Source organism: Solanum dulcamara, chromosome 7, assembly GCF_947179165.1.
Source record: "Solanum dulcamara chromosome 7, daSolDulc1.2, whole genome shotgun sequence".
NCBI classification, from domain to species: Eukaryota; Viridiplantae; Streptophyta; class Magnoliopsida; order Solanales; family Solanaceae; genus Solanum; species Solanum dulcamara.
Genome location: NC_077243.1, coordinates 62,653,383 through 62,670,915, shown reverse-complemented (window position 1 = coordinate 62,670,915; position 17,533 = coordinate 62,653,383). Strand labels below are relative to the sequence as shown.

General features: G+C 35.6%; 1 protein-coding gene across 3 annotated transcripts in view; it reads right to left on the bottom strand.

Moving 5' to 3' along the window:
• Positions 1-6,190: 6,190 nt before the first annotated feature.
• The window catches only part of LOC129894327 (histone deacetylase 14, chloroplastic), a 43,797-nt gene continuing 32,454 nt past the window's right edge, over positions 6,191-17,533 (bottom strand). Inside the window, exons 6-9 of one of the 3 annotated variants that reach the window (XM_055969965.1) lie at positions 13,032-13,088; positions 12,629-12,880; positions 7,176-7,357; positions 6,191-6,786 (exon numbers count right to left, since the gene is read on the bottom strand). In XM_055969965.1, the coding sequence (XP_055825940.1) occupies positions 6,477-6,786; positions 7,176-7,357; positions 12,629-12,880; positions 13,032-13,088 (801 nt within the window). In that variant the 3' untranslated portion in view covers positions 6,191-6,476. The remainder of the gene's footprint in view (positions 6,787-7,175; positions 7,358-12,628; positions 12,881-13,031; positions 13,089-17,533) is intronic. The other 2 variants (XM_055969966.1, XM_055969967.1) reach the window with 2 other exon arrangements.

The window sequence follows — 17,533 nt, the reverse complement described above, 5'->3', positions numbered from 1 at the left end:
GGTCTTTTTCCAAACTTAACCCAAGCCATTTTAGGGCTAAATTTAGTTCCTTATTATTATCCAAAGGGGTTTTCTCTCATTAACACTTAGAACTTTTGAGAGCAAGGATAGGAGAGAAAAACAGAAGCTAGAGTTCAAGAGTTTCAACCAAAGTCTTTGATTTTTGCTTAATCAATCTTCATTCTAGGTATTTAATCCTATCATAATGTTGGACTAAGTTCATCCTCGTTCCCTACATCTCTATATAGTCAAGTTGAGTTTCAAGTTTGAGTTTTCAATTCCTATAATGCGAATTCTTGAGTTATCTATATAAATTCCATTAAGTTCTTATATATATATTCAATTATACATTGATGATATCATGAGTTGAGTTTTCTTTGGATTATAGATTCATGTTTACATTCACATGGACCCAAATAGAGTTTGCACTTAATATTTTATGCATTGTTTTGAGTACAGAATGATTATTTTCATCATATGTTTTGAGAAAGAGTTTGAGCATGTGTTAAGTCAAGTTTGAGAAGTCTCTTAACCATTCTTTTGAGCATGAGTAATTTGAGTACAAACGAGTTGAGTTTTAATTCACTTAAACACCTATTTTGAGATGAGTTGAAAAGAGTCGAGTTGAGCTAAGTCCAAAAGTGACTAAATGAGTTAATTGAGTAAATATACTTACTTGAGTTATGAGCATAATAAATTATATTTTGTGAGTAGTATTAAGCAGTGATTTGGATAAGAATATAGAACAACTTGAACCCCATAAACTAAGTAGCCAGCGTAGGATAGGTTCATACCGTTCATTTGGACGACTCCTCATTGTCCCAAAAGAGGAGTTTTATTAGATCCAGAGATGAGTATGCGTCCCTTATCCGAGAAAGGTACTGAAAGGTTGTGGATCCAGATATGAGTATATATCCCTTTTAAAGCATTGTCTTTGATTATAATGCATGTTTATTTGAGTTGATCCATTCTGAGAGTTGATTCCTTGAGTTGATTATCCTGATGTAAGTTTCCTTTTTCTATTTTACATACTCAAACATTCCATGTACTGACGTCATTCGACCTGCATCATTTTTCACATAGGTGATAGAGATCCTCAACAGATGCATCGTTGAAGATCCAGCTTTCTACTCATCCTTGGTGAGACCTCTTCGCATTCAGAGGCGTTTCTGAGAGTTTACTTTTTAGTTATTACTTATCAGCTTGAGGTAGCCATGAGCCTGTTCCGGTACCTATTTCATAGACTAGTTATTCAGAGTCTAGTTTAATCATTTGAGTTGTTGTTATACATTGAGTTATGTTTTGAGAACATTGAAATATTATCTTGCATATATACACTTGAGCATAGAGATACTAATTTGAGAATTTAAATTTCTTTTTACACATATTGTGCCCATTTGAGTGTCTTTTATGAGTTAAAGTTTTCCTCTTAGTGAGACAGTCGGGCCAAGGATTTACTTAGGAACCAGCAATGGTTTTTGAGTGTCGACCACACCTAGGGTATAGAATCAGAGCGTGACAATGACCTTACATAGGTGGTTATGGAGGATACAAATTAGGGTAGAGGGTTAGTTAGATAGTTGAGAGTTGTGTAGCTTATTCCTTCATATTAGTAGTCGTTGAATTACTTTTGGAGTTTTTGTCTTATAACTATTTGATGTTTCTTGCACTTTGACTATTGTATTATTTTGTTGTAACAATTGTTTCTTTTGAGTATGTTTTGTGTAACACGCCATAACTTTCCCTTAAAGAATCTGAATCTTTTGTCGTAAGTATCTAATATTGAATCAGGTAGTGTCCTACTTGTACTTATGTTTTAAGGTTCATTACAATGAGTGGGAAGTGTATTAGAGGTTATTTAGGGTCATAAGAGACATCTAGTACTAAGTTGAGTTCAAAACCATTTTACCAGTTAAGTTTTTCGCATTAGTTCATGCAAGGGTCAACTTTACGTAATCATAACTTTTTGTATATAAAGAATTAGGTGTTCTATGACCTGTCAAATTAAAGGTCTTTGAGTTTTCTTTCCAACTCCTTCAAGTCTGCTTCATTTGGAGTTTAGAGTAAAAATTTATGCTCATTTTAGTGAAGCCCTGTCAAGCAGTTGCCTGTTCACAACCCCTTTCACGAGCCTTGAAGACGTTCACCGTCCATGAAGGCTTCCGTGAAAGGCTTCCTATACAATTTTCCAACAACTTCATGCACACGTCCCAAGGTTATTTGGTCCTTTCCAAAGCTTTTTAACCCTATTCTAAGTTATTTTTGAGTGTTTTGAAGGAATATATCATTCCACTAACTAGTTTTCCTTTCATAATCATCAATCTAAACAATTTAGTATCAAGAAACTCTCTAAAAACTAACCTAGGATTCCTCTCCTTCATCAAGAATCCCAAATCTTTCAAGTCAAAAATTCGAGAATCAAAGAGAACCCCTTCACCCAAGGTTTTCCCAAGTTCTTCCACTCTAAAAACTTCATAAAGGAGTTTTTTTTCTCAAGATCAAGCATCAAGGTTCTAAGATCAAAGGTTTTCTCCAAGAAAGCTAGTTTTTTCAAATTTCGATTGTAATATAAATCATCCAGGTATGTAAGGCTAATCATAGCATTGTATTGAGTTCATACATGCGCCCTACATCTAAATTCTATCATTAAAGAGTTGAGTTGAGTTTTAGCCCTAGTTTCTTGAGTTCTAAATGAGTAATTTCTTCTTTCATTGAGTTCTATATAATCATGCATCGAGATTATTATTATTTATACACCTTGAATTCTTGATATTGTTGTTTATGGATCCATTCACATGAACACTAGTTGAGTTGATGATCATTGTATTAACATGTATTTATTTTGAGTTGATGAGAATGGTTTTCATACATTAAACGAAGTATGATTTAAACTGAGTCCATGCACATTTTATTGAGTTTTGAAAGAGCATTAGCATTGAGTTTAAATGAGTTTTAGAAGTGTTTTAATTATTATTTTGAGCATGAGTTTGAGAAGACTCTTAATTATTATTTTGAGCATGATTATTTTGAGTATAAACAAGTTGAGCATTATTATATTAAACTATCTATTTTGAGGTTGAGTTGATGAATTAAATTGTGCTTTAAATGTATTCTTTGAGTTAGGATGAGTTGATTTTGATCTAAGTCCAAAAGAGACTAAATGAGTTAATTGAGTATTTTTCTCACTTGATGTATATGAGCATAATAAAGTACTTTGGGAGTAGTTGAGCACTGATATGGGATAAGAGTAGAGGCAACTCAAACCCCATAAACAATGTAGCTAGTGTAGGATAGAGGCTATGCCTCTCTAAGTCCCAAAGTGATGGACTTTGATTGATTTGGGATCCAATGAAGGTGATTGTCCCTTACCCTAGCAGGGTATTGGACGGCTGCGGCAGCGGCAGTGCAAAGTATTGTACCATCACTAGCTCATAAGTGATGATTGTCGGTTAGAGAAACTCACCAAGAGTAAAATATCATATTTTTATATGCTGAGCTTCATCAATTATTGCATATAATTTAATACATTATATTATTTTATTTTATGCTTTATTGAGTTGAGTCATTTCAGAATGAGTCCCTTGAGTTGATTTGAGTTAAGTTGAATATCTTTGAGTAAGTTTCCTTTCAGCTATATTACATACTCGTACATTCCATGTACTGACGTCATTTGTACTGCATCATTTTATGATGCAGACACGGGTATTAGAGATCATCAACAGGCTCATCATTGAGGAACTACTTCTCCAGTTTTTGGTGAGACCTCTTTGCATTCAGAGGAGCTCCTTTCCTTCCAGTTATTCTTTTATTATTTAGTGGTTCTTTGAGGTAGTCATGGACTTGTCTTGGCACCTTCTTACAAGTCAGTTAGAGGCTTCATAGACAGAGTAGAGTTGAGTAGAAGGATTCTTTCAGAGTCTATTTTTAAACCATAATTTCATTATTGAGTTTATGACATTGAGTTACACTATACTTTGAGTATTTTAAATATATTATTTACTTATTGATGAAGATGTTTTTAAATGCCTACTTGAGTTAATTTTCTATGAGTCGAGTCTTTCGCAGAGTGATTGCATGAGTGATCAGACCAAGTGGTTTGCTTGGGGCCAGTAATGGTCTCGGAGTGTCGGCCACGGCTAAGGTACCCTATCGGGGCATGACAAACTTGGTATCAGAGCACAGAGTTCAAGTGTCCTAGGGTGTCTATGAAGCCGTGTCTGTAGGATCTTATTTATGGTTATGAGGGCCCCACTCCTATAAATGAGAGACTATGGACATTTAAGAAAAGTTTCCCTTCTTTTAAATTCTAAATTGTGCCACAGAGTTGTTCTCCAAGGAACCTATCCAGATTCGTGCGTTTCTTAGATTCATTCAACTACCCGTCATACTCAAGGTGGTTGAAACATTAAAGCTCAGATCCTTATTGATGAGTTACTTTCATATAAAGTATTCAGAGAGTAAAGAGATTGCACAAGGGCTTGAGAAGAGCCCATTAGTGTGCGTAAACTTATTGATTCAAAATAATGCACTCTTATTCATGTGAATCATGCGTTTGAGCCAAAGCAAGATGTATTCCCAGACTGTCTTCTCTAAACCTTGTTTCAGATGTTATCCCTGAGAGGAAAGTTATGTCGCTAAGTGCTTAGTGTTACCACCCGAAAGAATATGATTTGAGGTATTTTAAGTTATAATTAGTTGAATGATCCTAGAGCTAGAAAGATGGAGTTAGAGGAGTAGAAACCAAATAGCAAGAATGGTGGTTGATTGAGGCATGTAACCTTAGTTATGTATCTATAAGGTAAGTAATGAGAGTCATAAGTGAAGTCTCTTTTGGATTTTGACTAAAAATATAGTAAGTATCGTCTGATTTTCATGATAGAAGGTAGAAGAGAAGTTGTTAGTTAGAATGAGTTAGAGTACACTCAAACCAAGAGAGGAGTTTTATGTTAAGGTGTCATTATGTTAGTAAAGACCAAGTATATGTGTTGAACAGAAAAACAAAGTAGTCATAAAGTAATAGATCTAAGCTAGGCTTATAATTTTGAAGGGAGAGCCCAGGATATTCATAGTGTTATGAGCCTTACTAGGCAAGGAGGTATAATGAGTGGGTGGATAGTACTTAGGTTGTAAAAGGGAATGTGATTGAGATTATAATTAGCCAGACTTTGAGGTAGAGATCGAGTACTTGTCATGATATCATAAGAGGATGAGTGTTTCTTAATTTTATCTCGTAGTTGTGAATTAGTAAAGTATGTGAGAGGTATGCGACGTACATGTTTAGTACTAGACCCCAAGCTTGAAATTTTGATGAGCATTGTGAAAAGGGAGATAGTGTTGTGAAGATAAAAAAGGGGATAGCATGATGAGTGCGATGGTGTTAGTTTTAAGAAAAATTGTCCTTAAGTATTGTTATCCTCCTTCAATCTTATTACGATGATTCTAGTAATGCTTATAATTTTGATAGAAGCAACAAAGTGAAAGATGTGGAACATGGTGCTCGTATTATGGATACATACAGACAATTATTATAGGGATTTGGGGGTTTCTATGAAAACATTATAAATGGGATGAGACACTAATAGAAGGAAAAAATGATTTTGAACAAGAGATCACTCAATTTGATAGTGCTATTCATGACTTGTAAACTAAAATCAGTGCAATGATTGCTGCGCTTCACACTCAACAAACTAGATGAGTTGTGTGAGTTGAAAGAGAATTAATAAGCCAAATTAAGAAGCTAAAAATGGAGAGTTAAATCATACAACCAAATTTTGGTTGATGATGCCAAGATTGAGGAAGTGTACAATGAAGAGGATAGAGAAATAAATCAAAATTCACAACAGTTCTCACAATATCAAAGAAAATACTGCACTGCACTAATCTTTGTGATGAGATAAAGGAAATTAAATTTAAATTACATGTAGAAATATTGACATTCCAACATTCAAAATAAGTACTGCTTGCTCAAAATTGATAATATTTGGAATCTAAACATCCAATGTCTCTTCAGCAAGTCTATCTCCTATATAATAAGAGCCTTTGAGGCAAACCGAAAAGTTAACACAGCAGGCCAAATAAAGTACTCTTGGAATATATATATATATATATATATTTATGAACAAGCTAAAAAAGACAAATTGGAAACAAAAACAGCTAGTCAAAGATGAACCATGCTTTGTTGAAAACGATAGAGGGAACGAGTGAACTATCTTTAAAATTTGTAGCAGTACAGTAAGAAAAAAGTTGATCAGTTAAAACACCTGAGAAAAAACAAACATTGAAATCTAAAATACTTTATGAGGGAAGAAATACCCAACTTAATCACAGACATCGATAATATACAAACTGTTTATGCCTTAAGGTATGACACCGGGAAAAAATGGTGTCCTAAAAAAAGCTGTATACTAATTATAGAAAAATCACGGTGTCCTATACAAAGCTGTATAACAATTATAGAGCACTGCCAATATAAGCTTTCAAAAGGCATGTATGTGCTTCACTTTTTCAATGATCTGCTTCACCTTCTTCAATGGCTCTTCATGCAAGTAGGATGGATCATCTAGCTCTACAGCCAGGCTCCGCTCCCCAAGAAAAGCACGAAATGATTCTGCAACTGAATTTGACAGAGAACTGAGATTATACCCCCCTTCTAAGAAAAACACACAACGTCCCCCACACAAATCTTTTGCAAGTTGCTTAATGTTAGAGGCTAGCATGTAATATGTTCCTGTTGTGAACTGCAAGCTGGCAAGGGGATCCAACAGATGGGCATCATACCTGAAAATTCTAGACGACACATTAATCGAATTACTGTTACACTTGTATAAGAAATCAGGAAGTCCTATCTTAATGTTTTAACATTCTAAATACAGTAGGCAGTGTTATTTTGACATGCCTAGCAAAGACTACATCCTTTTCTGCTAACAACATTTCAAGACCAGAAACCAAATATATGAGGCATGATAGTAGTAATTAGACCAAATATTCCCACCTCACTACATTGCCAGTTTAGCAGACAACACAAGCATAATACATGATCCATTATTCACGTCCAAAAAAAAAAGGAACCACACAGTAGCAGAACAGTAAGAAAAGTAAAAGGAACTGTGTTTAAGTCATATGTTTCCTTTTTATATTCCAAATGTTGAGACTATCTTGACAGACAAGAAAATTACCCGGCTGAAACAAGGATTATATCTGGCTTGAACCTTTGAGCACATGGTACAATAACTTCATCAAAAACTGTTCGCATTGCTGTATCACCTGATCCTCCAGGTAAAGGGAGATTTAGTGTTGATCCTTCACCACTTCCACAACCAATTTGATCTATCTTACCAGTCCCTGGATAACTTCCAGCCTACATCGATCCAAGCATAACTGAGCATGAGTGATAAAATCCATGCAATTGTTAAGTTCCAGACTGTATTAATTCTACACATCGAGGTGCATAGCTGGCATATAATGACAGAAATCCCGTTTTCCTCTAAACACAATGTTTGGTTGAGGTGAAAGGAGGAACGCAGAAGCAGGGGTGAAGATTGTTTCTTATGTAGTAAGTAAAAGAAGATAACAACATACCCAGTGTGATTCCTCAAGTGGGGTCTTGAGAGGGTAGGATGTACGCAGACCTTACCCCTACCTTTTGTGGGGTAGAGAGGTTTCCGATAAACCCTCGGCTCGAAAGAAAAGAGGATAATCTGAAGCATGGTGGCACAAAAATATGACAACAAATAACAAGATACAAGGCAAATGAAGCAACAGATGGTAATACACATTGAAGAAAAGAAACGGTGTGGTTACTAAATAATACTACTAATAAGGAGAAGCGGAGAGGAGGTTAGCCCCGTGCCTCTCTCAAACAAAGTGTTACAATACTCGGCTACCTACTAACCTTCTAGCCTAATCCTCGCCTTCCCTTCCTATTTAGGGTCATGTCCTCAGTAAGCTTAATCAGGTACATGTCATGTCCAATCATCTCCCTCTGTCTAATAACAAGATACAAGGAAAATGAAGCAAGATAGTAATACACATTGAAAATAAGAAACTACGTGATTACTAAATAATACTACTGATAAGGAGAAGTGCAGAGGAGATTAGCTCTATGCCTCTTCCACACAAAGTGTGACAAGTAGGGGTGTACAAGCCAAGCCATCAAGTCAAACCGAAAAAAAATCGACTTGTGGTTTTGTTTGATTGATTTGGTGTTTAAAAAAATATTGATCACTCTTCGTTTGATTTGGTATTTAAAAAAAAAGTCAAACCGAGCCTAAACCAAACAAATATTACAAGTCAAATTTGGACTTGTAAAAATTTGTAAATATTTTGTTTTGTATTCAGTTTGATTGCAACCTTTAATCTTATAAATTTAACATATTGAACGTTGATATATCAGTGAAAGTATTTTATAGCCATGTGAATTTTTAAGTCTTTTTGAACATTCCTAATCATTTAACGTAATTATTTCTAGCCTATCGCTCGGGTAAGTGAAAATATATTTGATCTCTTATTTAATCACCGCATATTATAAGAAAACTGAAAAAACTAGAAAACAAAAAAAAACGACTAAAATCGAAACTGAAAAAATCAACTTTATGTTGGTTTGATTGGTTTATAGATTTAATACACCGATATAATTGGTTTAGTTATATTTTAGAGAAAAACCAAACCAAACCGACCTATGTATACCCCTAGACCGACGACACTCGGGCCTCAGCTACCTACTAACCTTCTAGCTTAATTCTGTCTTTTCACACCTTGCTATCTAGAGTCATGTCCTCAATAAGCTAAAGTTGCCACATGTCCTATCCAATCACACACACACACACACACCTGGTTCTTATTCGGCCTATACCTCTATTTGTCCCAACTCTTGTTATAATCAGCCTCTCACACTTCTTTACTGAAGCATATTGCTTGCAACTATAACATTGAGTTTTGCTTATTCCTACCATTTTCTTCTTCCTTGAGCAGCAAAGCCAACAATGTGTAGATTTTTTGCTTGAAAATGTTTTGTGTGAGAAGACGCTGCTCTTCACGAAGTATTTCCCTAAAACTGATATCTAAGGAGGAAGACAGACCACAATTTATCAAGTTAGAGCAAACACTATCAAAATCAAATCACAATTTCATCAAAAAGAAATTGATCTTGCTTGCTTTGCTCATGAACTGCTTGAATTATAGAAAGAGATTCAGTTGGTATTTCACCGTAAACAATATTAGTGAATTTAGCCCATAAGTTCTGAAATCTAGAAAAATAATCCTGAACAAAGAGACTTTCGTGAGAGTAATTAGCAATTTCATGCTCTAGCTAAAAACGTCTTGTGCTATTTGTCTTGGCTGTAGACCTTATGCAAATAATCTTATATGGCCTTTGCAGTCTTTTATAGCCTGAGATTAAGGACGATAAGAGGGTCAATTGACCCTAAAATCCATGTCATCACCCAAGCATCCTTGACTTTCCACTGACCTAACTTTGTAGGATCGGAATCACTTCCATCTATATGGCCCCACAATTCTTTTGCAGTGACAAATAGTTGAAAATGAAATTCCCAAGGAGAATAATATTTTCCAGTGGAACGAACACGGAAGAACTCAAACTAATGTGAAGTCATATTTTTTTAATAGCAAAAATCAAAAACACAATGATAAGAAAAAATAGCAAGAATAATCAAGACCAAGAGCCCTAAGTATTTAGGACCTACTGTTGACGAATAACCAAGAAAATAAAAACTTGCAAAAAAATTGGAAGTAACAATGAATCAAGAACTCTATGAATCAAAGAAGAGAATGCTCTAATACCATGTCAAATTAGAGAAAACACGAGAGAAACTGAAAAATGATTTTCTCACTTCGTTATTCAAATACATAAGAATACATCGATATTTATACACGAGACATATTGTACACGTAATTTAAATCCTACAAATCATTCTACATAATATTGTACAACTATTGCTACACAATATTCTACACTAAACTTAGTATCTAGAATATCTTTTTCATATACTCTACAATAAATGTAGTATCTAGAATATATCTTACATATTCCATACCGAGAATATTTAATGTAGATCCTATAAGATATCCTACGATCTGTCCATCATGCTAACACACACTTCCTCCTCACATGTACGAACCATCTCAACCTCGTTTCCCTTATCTTGTCCGCCACAGGAACTACTGCCACCTTACCCTGTATAACTTTGTTTCTAATCATATCTCTCGCAATAAGCGCACAATCCATTTAAGCATCTTCACCACTGTTACATTCATATTTTGAATGTTGGCATTCTTGACCAACCAATACTCTGCCTTATACAACAATATTGATCTAACCACCACTCTATAGAATTTATCTTTAAGCCTTAGCAATACAATCTTATCGCCCAATACCCCGGATGCGAGACTTCATTTCACCCACCTCGTTCCAATATGATGCACGACATCCTCATCAATCTCCCCATCTCCTCGGATTATGGACCCAAAATACTTGAAACTTTCTTTATTGTCTATGACTTGTACATCAATCTTCACTTCCACCAAAAAAAGTGGAGAGGCATACAAATCCACCAAACCAGAAATTAACCTTGCTAATGTTGGACAAGATAATAGTAACTACCAAACAGCTTCATTTTTAGTATTTGTCTCTCATTATCTGTTTTGAGACTTCAAAAATAAGTTGAAAATGAATTTCGGGACTTGTTGGAATGGTTTTAGTTTGTAGTCGAGGGGCTCCGATGGGTCACATCACTTTTAGAACTTTGGGAAGATGTCAGTTGCATCTAGGAGGTATTTTGGGACGTGACAACAATCATAGTTGATGTGTTTTATTTCTGCTCATTTGTAACAAATAAAATGAAGGAAAGCACCTGAGGAGTAATCACCAAGTCCCACGCGCGCCATTGAACTGAACATAGTGTCAAGGATAATCATTTTTGTGGATATGTTGAATTTGCTTTTTGTTACTACAGTAATGTTTTAGCAGAATAAGTTACCTAGATTTAGGATGAATTTAAATTTTAAATTTTTGTTAGGTTGTTTTAGTTGTTGAGATTATTTAGCCTTTTTTGAATTTTTGTTATTCAGATTTTCTCCATATTCTGTTTTCAAGTTGGCTATTTAAAGCCCTATTATGCTTATTAAAAATATTGAGCGATATTTCAATCAATAATTTTTTCTGTCCCATTTTTTTAAAAAAAACCAACAGTGGTAGAGCCTAATTAATCTTACGGGATCTATGAGTTCGAAAGAACCATTTTCAACCACTTTTTAACCCGCAAGGGTTATTTTTCAATCCATTTTAACCCGCCAAGGCTATTTTCAACCCGTGCTTTTCTCAACGCACAAATTATTTTCAACCAATTTTTAACCTAAAAATAACAAGCAACAGTCTCTCTTTAAATGTCCCAAAAATTTTCAATGGCAAAAACTATTAGATTTGACCAGTATATATGAAATCATATCTTGAAGCCTATGATCTGTAAGAAGTTGTAATGGATGATATACCCTTACAACCTCTCCCAGTAAATCCTATCCTTGCCCAGATTAAATCTCATTCGGATGAAAAAACCAAAAAATTCAAAGTCAAAACTGTAATTCAAAATTCAGTTGCAAATTCGATTTTTTTCTAAAATCATTGCTTGTGAGACAACAAAAGAAGCTTGGAAAAAACTAAAAAAGAACATGAAGGAAGTGACCGAGTCAGACAAATGCAAAGTTTGAATTTAAAAAGGGATTTTGAATCTCTTAGGATGCAAGAGGATGAAACTATTGTTAAGTATTCTAACAAAATCTCTTTGATTGTTAATAAAATCAGGTAGCTTGGCGAGGACTTCAAAGATGATAAATTAGAAGAAAAAAATTCTTGAGACAATTCCAGAGAAATTCGAATCTAAAATTTCATCTCTGAAAAAGTCTAAGGATCTCTCTACTATCTCTGTCGAAGAACTAATAAGTACTCTTCAAGCACAAGAGCAAAGAAGAGCCTTCAGACAAGACAATGTTACTGAAGGTGCTTTTAATGCACAAAACTGAAAAGACAAAAGGTAATTATCCTCTTTGCAAATACTGCAAAAGAAAACCACACTTGGAAAAATTTTATTGGTGAAGACCTAATGCAATATGTGGAAATTGTAAGCAAGTCGGCCATATTACGAAAGTGTGCAAGCTTAAAAACAATTTTCAAGCACAAGCAGTAGAAGCAAAAATCGAGGAGGAGCAACTTTTTAAAATTATAGTATCTAAAGCAAAGGAGTGTTGTATTTAGTTACTACAGTAATTTTTTAGCATAATGAGTTGCCTAGATTTCTTTTTGTTAGGTTGTTTTAGTTGTTGAGATTATTTTACCTTTTTTGAATTTTTGTTATGCAGATTTCTGCATATTATGTTTTCAAGTTGGCTATTAAAAGCCCTATTATGCTTAATAAAAATTTTGAGCGATGTTTAAATCAATATTTTTTGCTACCCCACTTTTAAAAAAACCAACAGGATCACTAGATCTAGCTCAATTATTAGATAAAACCAAATGTTCTTTAGTGTATTCAACTACATTTATAATAGCGGTTGATTTCACAGGTAAAAATGTCAAAAGATCTCCTAAGCAATTTCCTCAATGTGATGTGTAGCTTACTTGGTGAGTTGAAAGGAAAAATATATCTGGGTCCTCGTAGAAGGCGTCATTGGTTCCATTTCCATGATGAACATCAAAGTCTATGATAAAAACACGTTTCAATCCATGCATTCGTTGAGCATAACGAGCAGCAATAGCAATATTTCCAAAAACACAAAAGCCCATGGCCCCCTTTGGAACAGCATGGTGACCAGGAGGTCTAATTAGTGCAAAAGCGACTGGAGGATCCTTGCTAACTTTGGATGCTGCAACCTAAAATATAAAATGAAGCAATTACTCCAGCTTCGAGAGACATGATTTTACCAACAAAATGCAGCCTGAAGTGATTGCTACATTTGTAACTTCTAAACAGAGTATTCCCAGTAAACTGAAATATTACTAACAGCATAGACTGAGACATTACCACTGAATCAACCAAGGAAAGTCCAGCTCCAGCTGCCAATAATGACTCTTGGAACGTCTGCATCATTGGATGTCAAGATCAGAGTTCACATTTCCATAGAAAACTTTGTGTTAATCGTTCTCACAGAAATCAATAATTTTAGGAACCTTATCAGCTCATAAAATTCAAAAACTTGCCTGATTAAGAGTTTTTTTTTGCCTGATTAAGAGTAATTATTTCATTAAATATTAGAGAACTTAGAGAATGAAATTTACTTAATGGAATGTTAATGTCTATGGGGTTATGCAGAGGTCTAGGCTTTCATATTTGCACTCCTCCATCATCATGCATAATAAATTATTAAACAGCATCTCCATAATGTTTAGTTGATCAACATAAAGCACCATATATAACCACTTGTGTCTCATTTAGGAGTGGTAAAATCAAACTCAACCTACCCAACCCATTTAAGATTGGGTGGGTTATTGACCCGCCTATTTATTGGCTCAACTCATTTCAACCTATTAAAAATTGAGTTGATATGTAACCTATGAGAAATATTGGAGAAAAATATTATTGAATTGTGTCTCTACATTATTACATTAAGACCCTATTTATAGACACTACATTAGACTCCTTTTCCAAATAGGATTCTATATATTGTTCCTATTTATAAAAATATAGGAGAAAAATATTATTGAATTGTGTAAGAACAATATTACACAAAGACCCAACTTATAGACACTATAAAACAATATTTTTCCAAGTAGGATACTATAAACTATTCTTATTTCTATTTCTATTCTAAGTAGGATTGTGTACACCTATTCCTATTATAACACTCCCCCTCAATCTGGTGCATACAAATCATATGTACCTAGCTTGTTACAAATATAATTAATACGAGGACCGCTGAGGGACTTGGTGAAGATATCTGCAAGTTGATCACTTGACTTTACAAATTTTGTAACAATATCTCCTGAGAGTATCTTTTCTCTCACAAAGTGACAATCAATCTCAATGTGCTTAGTCCTCTCATGAAATACGGGATTTGATGCAATATGAAGGGCTGCTTGATTATCATACACAAGTTCCATATGACTGGTTTCTCCAAATTTTAGTTCTCTCAGCAACTGTTTGATCCAAACTAGCTCACAAGTTGCTATAGCCATTGCTCGATATTCTATTTCTGCACTAGATCAAGCAACCACACTTTGTTTCTTACTCTTCCACGATACCTAATTACCTCCTACTAAAACACAATATTCGGATGTAGAACGTCTATCAGAGGGCGATCCTGCCCAATCAGCATCTGTATATCCGGTGATATGCTCATGGCAGTGATCCTCGAAGAGTAGTCCTTTACCGGGAGCTAACTTTATATATCGCAGAATACGAATAACTGCATCCTAATGACTATCACAAGAAGAAGTTATAAACTGACTTACAACACTCACAGGAAAAGAGATGTCAGGTCTAGTCACAGTGAGATAATTAAACTTTCCAACCAGCCATTTATACCTTTCAGGATTACCGAGTGGCTCCCCTTGTCCTAGAAGGAGTTTAACATTCGGATCCATAGGAGTGTCAATGGGTCTACATCCCGCCATTCCTACCTCCTCAAGAATGTCTAAGGCATACTTGCGTTGAGAAATACAATACCAGATCTAGATTGAGCAACCTCAATACCTAGAAAATACTTGAGTCTGCCGAGGTCTTTAGTCTGGAAATGTTGAAAGAGATGTTGCTTCAAATTAGTGATACCATCTTGATCATTGTCAGTGATAACGATATCATCAACACAAACAACTAAATAAATACACAGATTTGGTGCAGAATGTCTATAGAAGACAGAATGATCAGCTCCACTATGAGTCATGCCAAACTGCTGAATTACTGTGCTGAACTTCCCAAACCAGGCTCAAGGAGACTGTTTCAGACCATAGAGTGACCTACGCAATCGACATACAAGGGTACTAGAAACAGGTGGTTGCTCCATATAGACTTCTTCCTCAAGATCACCATGCAAAAAAGCATTCTTAATGTCTAACTGATGAAGAGGCCAATGACGAACGACAGCCATGGATAGAAAAAGACGGACAGATGCTATTTTAGCCACAGGAGCGAAAGTGTCACTATAATCTAGCCTAAATATCTGAGTATACCCTTTGGCAAAAGGGCGAGCCTTCAATCAATCCACCTGACTGTCTGGGCCAATTTTGACTGCATAAACCCAACGACAACCAATAGTTGATTTACCTACAGGAAGGGAAACAAGCCCCCAAGTACCACTCATATGTAAAGCAGACATCTCATCAATCATAGCCTGCCTCCATCCAGAATGAGAAAGTGCTTCACCTGTAGTCTTCGGAATGGAAATATAGGACAAAGATGATATAAAGGCATAATGTGGTGAGGATAAATGATGATAACTCAAGAAAGTATAATGTGGGTTAGTATTTCGAGTGGATCGTATACCTTTTTGAAGTGCAATTGGTTCGCTAGGAGGAGGCAAGTCCGCAGTAGGCGCAGGGTCCGACACATGACATGAATCATCTGGGACTACAATTAGATGCGGACGATGATGATAAGTCAGGAGTGGTGGCACTACAACTGGAGATGTAGGAGAGATCATAGAGTCCTCAAAATTCAATATAGGAAAGACCGGAGGTGTGGGTAAGACCTCAGATACATCAGGATGATCAGAAGATGTATAGTAAGGTTGAGATTCAAAAAATTTGACATCAGCAAACATAAGGTATCGATGAAATTCACGGGAATAGCAATGATACCCTTTTTGAACTCGAGACTAACCAAGAAAGATACATTTGAGGGCACGAGGGGCTAATTTATCTTTCCTTGAGGCTAAGTTATGAACAAAGCATGTGCTCCCAAAGACACGAGAGGGGATAGAGTAAAGTTGTGACTGAAGAAATAGTATGGAATGTGAAACCTGATTCTGAATAGAGGATGATGGCATTCTATTAATTAAATAACAAGACGCAAGGACTGCATCACCCCAAAAACGCAACGGAACATGAGATTCAATGAGAAGAGTGTGAGCGGTCTCAATGGGATGCCTATTCTTCCTTTCTGCTACACCATTTTGTTGAGGGGTGTACGAACAAGATGTTTGCTGAATAATTTCATGGTGAGTCATAAACTCTTGAAATTGGGAGGATAAGTATTTTAAGGCATTATCACTACGAAAAGTACGAATAAAAACACCAAATTGATTTTGTATTTCAACAAAGAAACTTTTGAATATAGAAAATAACTCAAAACAATCTTTCATTAAGAAAACCCAAGTGCATCCTGAATAATCATCAATGAAACTAACAAATAACGAAATCCTAAGGGTGAACTAACTCTACTAGGACCCCAAATATATGAATGAACTAATGAAAAAATAGACTCTGAATGACCCTCAGTACTACGTGAAAATATAGCACAAGTTTGTTTCCCAAGTTCACACGACTCACAGTCTAAACTAGACAAACTAAGCACCATCTTTTGTAGCTTGGATAGACTGGGATGTCCCAAATGTTTGTGAATTAGGTCTGGAGGATCTGTAATGGAGCATGATGTGAAGGAATTTAAAGAGGTACGAAAGTAAAGGCCTTGTGATTCATGTCCTGTGCCAATCGTCTATCCCATACTGCGGTCCTGTATGAGAAAAAAATCATCAAAAAAGAATATGTCACAATGTAAGGCACGCTTCAAACAACTAACGGATGCTAGATTAAAAGGAGAGCCAGGAACATAAAGAACAGAGTCTAGAGTGACAGAAGATAATGGTTTGGCTTTTCCAACCCCTTTTGGTTTTGTTTGGATCCCATTAGCTAAAGTAATAGCTGGAAGAGATTGTGAATAAGCAATATCAGACAAAAGTGATTTATTACCAGAGATATGATCAGAAGTGCCTGAGTCCATGACCCATGATCCAAGAGTACTAAATTGTGAAATACAAGCAAAAGAATTACCCGCAACCGAAACATCAGGTTGTGCAACCGAAGCTACTTGTGGTGACGTTTGCTTACTTGCTCGATACTGGAGGAACTCATCAATTCTGTATAAGCAATATGAGCATTATTAGATGATTGATTAGGCTGAGCCACAGATGCTACTTGTGGAGATGTCTGCTTACTTGCATGATTTTGAAGGAACTCATTATATTCCTTTAGAGCAATAGGATCATAACTGGGTGGTGGATCATGCAAAATATAACATATGTCACGAGTGTGCCCAAGTTTACAAAAATGACTACACTTGGATCGAGGTTTCCCAAAATGCCCTCCTCCCCGCCGGTTCTCCATAGATTGCTATGTTTGTTTTTCTATGATTTGAGATGCAAGAACAGAGGAGTCGATGGTGGGTGATGAGGCTACTTTGTGACTGGGAGCCGTGGCAAGACGAAATAGATGAGAGAATAATTCATCAATTGTAGGAACTAGAGGACTAGCTAAAATCTGATCACGCACTGAATCATGGTCAGTAGGAAGTCCAGCAAGTGTAAGAACTAG